The sequence below is a fragment of the Nicotiana sylvestris genome, chromosome 1 (genome assembly GCF_000393655.2).
Source record: "Nicotiana sylvestris chromosome 1, ASM39365v2, whole genome shotgun sequence".
In the NCBI taxonomy this organism is placed as follows: Eukaryota; Viridiplantae; Streptophyta; class Magnoliopsida; order Solanales; family Solanaceae; genus Nicotiana; species Nicotiana sylvestris.
Window position 1 is genome coordinate 155,680,700 of NC_091057.1, and position 4,811 is coordinate 155,685,510.

Consider the following 4,811-nt stretch of genomic DNA (forward strand, 5'->3'; position numbering starts at 1 on the left):
TGAAAACAAATACTAATACTTATATTAAGGTTGACTGTCAACAAAGGCAGACCTACACTATAAATTGAGGGATCATCGGCACCCGAAAACTTCGGCAAAAATTCCATATATTCTTATAAATGTACTAAAAAAAGATAGTCAGATAGGGGCATGGACCCTGTGCCAATCCATATGAGCACGCAATAATAAATTATACTGAATGTCATAGTACTCCCGCGACCGTTGAATCCTGGGTCCATTTCTAGCTGTCAACATCACACTTCTTGGAATGCGGCCCTTTACCTAACTCTGAGTGAACGCGAGATGCTTTGTGCACCGCACCTTCTTTTATTACATATAACATGTCTTATTGTCCTTGCACTCTCTATATAAGCAACTCTTTTCCCTTTTCCTTTTTTCACATATTATACTACTATATTCACCATGGAAAATTCCCAACAACCTCTTGCCACAGAGAGTTTCTCTTACAGCTGGTTGTTGAACAGAAAACCTTCCATTGATAGTCTTACAGAATCTCTTACACCCTCCTATATTACTGATGAGGAAGATATTATGTTTATTGCTTATTCAAAAAGATTCCTAGAAGAAGCTCAAAACTTCAACTTTGATGTTCGACCTTCTGTTGAATCTGTCCCTGCTGATGAAATCTTCTCTGATGGACACATTATGCCTTTGTATTTTGATAGATCAAAGATTGAATCTTTTGAAGAAGCCTTAAATAATTCCAACACTTGTTCAATTTCCTCATCAACTCCTCCCACACCAATATCTACACTTTCTTCTAGAACTAGCCAAGCTGAATTTCTTGAAAAATGGAGAAAATTTTCAGGCAGAGTTTTGGTTAAGTGGTTTGGATTTTTCAGGCCATTTGCCAAAAGGATAGCAAGTTCAAGAAAAAGTGCAAAAGTTGATGACCTTCAAAGAAAAGAATCGGAAATTCAAAGCTGCAAGAGTACTAATTCTTTATTTCAGGAATCTCCTCGTCGAATGGTTAAATCTTATTCTGTTGTTGACTGGGCTGGAAATGAGAACAACCAAAGAAATACTAGTAGAATTAAGAGGTTGAGAAAGGTGAAAAGTTGGAGTAACTCAGCACATGCTTCACCTATAAGAAATCCATCCTCTGATCATAATTCTACTGATGTTTGGCGCGATATGGAAAATGCGGTTTCTGATGCAATTCTGCACTGTAAAAGATCATTTGCTATGTCAACAGAGTCTGATGATCATTTTGACCAGAAGAAGAAATGGTAGAAGAGATGGAAGTATCTGTTCAAGAAAAGATCAAGTTAATGTTCCAGCGTATATCTGTTCTTAGTTTCATCATTTTCTTCTGAGATATGTATATTTAGATTTTTGTCTCTTCATACAAATAATTTATCATGTATCACCCAGATTGAATATTTTGTACTTTCTGAGGTGAAAAAAGAAAAAGATTATATAGTTAGGACTTATTTTAGCTGTTATCTTCTTTTGTGTAGATAATCTTAATAATAATTTGGTTTCTCTGATCTATATCATCTTGAAGTTCTGACTCAATTTTATCAATGCTTTGGGATACAGGCATACAGCCATTCCATAGAAGTATATATCAGTAATAGTAACATATGATAATTGAAATGAAATATGAATACTTAGGCATCTTTTCAAATAAAAACACTATTTTTTCATGGTATGGGGTAAGGTTGCAACAATGCCCTCAGGACCCTCACATTTTTCTCTTTTTGTTCTTTTCTGGGGATTGTTTGTGCCATTCTGTGGAGCAGCTCGGAGGATTTTGATTCCAGGTCCACCACTATCAGCCTAGTACAACAAGTTATAGTTTTATATTGGTTGAGTGGAGGATGATATCACATTTTTAATGCCTAATTTTGGCCTAAAAAAACCACAGCACTCCCATGAAGACCAATCTTTTGATTCACAAGTGCCAAATACCTCACGTCAGAGCAGCACCGCCCTCTCTTAAAAAGAAAAGGAAGTACGATTTCCGGACTTAGAATCAATGAGTTATGCTCTTTAAATGTGTGCTTTTTTTTTTTGGTTCTCCCACACATATGCACGAGATAGACGCACTGACTTCTGTCGAACCTGCTTCGCTAAGTCTGAATCTGTCACTGGTTAGAATAATTAGGTTGCAATTTTATAACATATATGGTACAATTACACAAAAAATGGGGTAATAATCTTATCACCCTCTTGTCCCCACCATAGCCAAACTCATCGGTACTTTTTTTTTTGGTTAACACCTCTATTGGAAGAGATCAATAGTGTTTCTACATTTTAAATTTTTGATTATTCAATTTATCTTTTGCGGGAGATAGCTCGATTCGGGAAGAGAACAAAAAATTAGAATACCATATGACCTAATATTTTAATTAACACGTTGCACTATGTCAACCCAAGATGCATCTTGAAACTTTCTCAATACACTCTTATAAAAAAAATTACTAGTGATAATTACATTAGAAATTTAGCAAGTATTCAAGGTGGAGAGGGGTGTGTGAACACTCTACTCAATTATTTCCAAAAGTCGTCCATTTCTAAAATAGTATAGTGAAAATAGACATCATGCATTATTAGGTTTTGCCTGATCTAACCAAGAATCTTTCCACGTTTAGCCATTAGATATCATAATATAATTCCAAGAAATCTTCCTATATGATTTGGAAACTATGCAGCATTAGTCAGAAGAAGAAAGAAAAAGCATAACATAGTCCTAATTCCTAACTTTTTAACCCTCCAAAAACGTATGAAGACGTGAACTTTCTCCTAACTGTTTTGCTATACAAAATATGATACTGAACCCAAGAAATTTTGCTAAGTGCTGAAACTTTCTTTAAAGAGGAAGTTCTGCATTGTTGACTTGAGAATTGAGACAGAATGTTAAGTTGGTAAAGGAAACAAGCAAGACAACAGGGTCCCGTTAGTGGCATTTGTTAGGAGAAAATCCAAGATTTTATCCCCATCACTCCTTTGTTTTCAGGCACAAATTTTCTTTTCTTATCCTTGAGATGCACACAATACACTCCTATCAAGAAAGGAAACACCACAAATTGGCTATTTTTATCGCATTTGAAATTTGAAAGACATTGATTTTGGTTTATTTGAGATTTTGAAGGGGGGACCAACCCCTTTAGACATCCTACTTGTCCCCGCTAAATGTTCTTCTCATCCTTTGTCTCAATTACCAACTCAATTTCAAATGGTGGACCTTAAAACACGGCTTTAATTTGCCTATTGTTGAATCATTTCGTGCCTTATTTGCCATTGGCAGATAAAACTCTTAATTCCAAACTAATTGACTGTGTTGCTTTTTTCTGAAGCATTTGGTTGAATTCAGAGTATCTTCTGAATGTGCCAAACCATGCATGTTCTTCTACGCTTTCCTCTAGCAAGATGAAAGCTACTTTGGCCAAACATTAGTTTCCGTATACACTTTGTTTTATAAGTGTATTTGTGCTCATGTTACACAAGTAGATCATGTTCGGAAAAATTGGCTATGGAGAATTAGGATTTATCAAAGCTTGAGATGTGTCAAGAACATTGTCCTTGAGGATATTTCTCCTGCACAGTAAAGGTAAATTAGGCGTATCCCAGGATTCAACATGCTCTTCCAGTTATTAAACTGGGAACAGAACTAGCATAAAATTTAATAAAGAAACCCGACATATAGGAGGAAGAAGAAGATTCAGAAAGTTGTATCAGAAAAATTGTGTCTTTGGCTCTCTAAAGACCATGTTTATATAGGGGTTGCTCTAACGACTAATTTTTAACTGCGAGTTTGTAACGGCTATTTGACTAGTTCAATATGAGAAATTAGATAAAAATAAGGGACATTCTTTTTGAGATACCCACAAATTTCAACAGATAAAAATATGAATAAATCTTGAAGAATTAAAATAGAATCTACGCTGACAAAATAACAAGTGTATTACATCTCTTTAGGTTCATGGGCATTCGGAAATGTCTGTCCAATACTCACTGCCCAAAGCAAAAGAACAACTAGGTAGGCTGGGAATTAAGTAGGTAACTGTAGCAGTGCATGCTTTTCATAATTGCAGAATCAAGTTCTCTTTAACTAAAAAAGTTCTGGTATCAGTAGTTAACTAATTAATTCCAAGTTAGATGAGGGGACCAAAGACATTACTGTTTCTTGATGTTTCTAATTGTCGAATTGAATTCACATTTCTACAATGGCATATGGTTTGTCCAAAAGTGTAAGATTCGTTGCATCAATAATAATGCTAGCTAGCAAATACAGTATGAAATAGTAGAAAGAAATGCCTGTTTTGTGTGGATCACTCTAAGTGATGACAAAACTACAAAATGACTTGTACGATTCACGGTAGGGGACCAATAACTCTTGTTTAAATGTTAGCTTGCTGAAGTCACATCAGGTTCAAGATGAATTAAGCAATCAACACTAGTTTCCAATGGGAAAAACAAAGGCTTCAGCTTTTCAAATTTGTCAATAAGATATTATAATATATACGTAAAAATTAAAATATTATATTTAAAATAACAATACGAATACAATTTTCCCCACGGAAATAATATTTACGGTAATAACAACAGAATAATAATGTAGTACCGAGATACGGTAATTAACAGGAATAAGAAGGACCAAGAAGAACACAAAGATTTTTAACGTGGAAAACCTTTGTAAAAAAGGAAAAAAACCACGGGCCCGAGAGGAGCAAAATAATTTACTATAATGAGGAATTTTATATCCAGTAGTCCCGAGTAAAATACTCCAGGGACCAATATACACTCTAAAGAAATAACCCTCTTTTAAGATTTCCATCTCATTA

At 34.8% G+C, this 4,811-nt stretch overlaps 1 protein-coding gene across 1 annotated transcript; it reads left to right on the forward strand.

The window, feature by feature from the left end:
• Positions 1-423: 423 nt before the first annotated feature.
• Positions 424-1,254, forward strand: LOC104247180 (probable membrane-associated kinase regulator 6). The gene has a single exon (XM_009803137.1). It carries the CDS (start codon positions 424-426, stop codon positions 1,252-1,254), a length of 831 nt encoding a protein of 276 aa, XP_009801439.1.
• Positions 1,255-4,811: the final 3,557 nt, after the last annotated feature.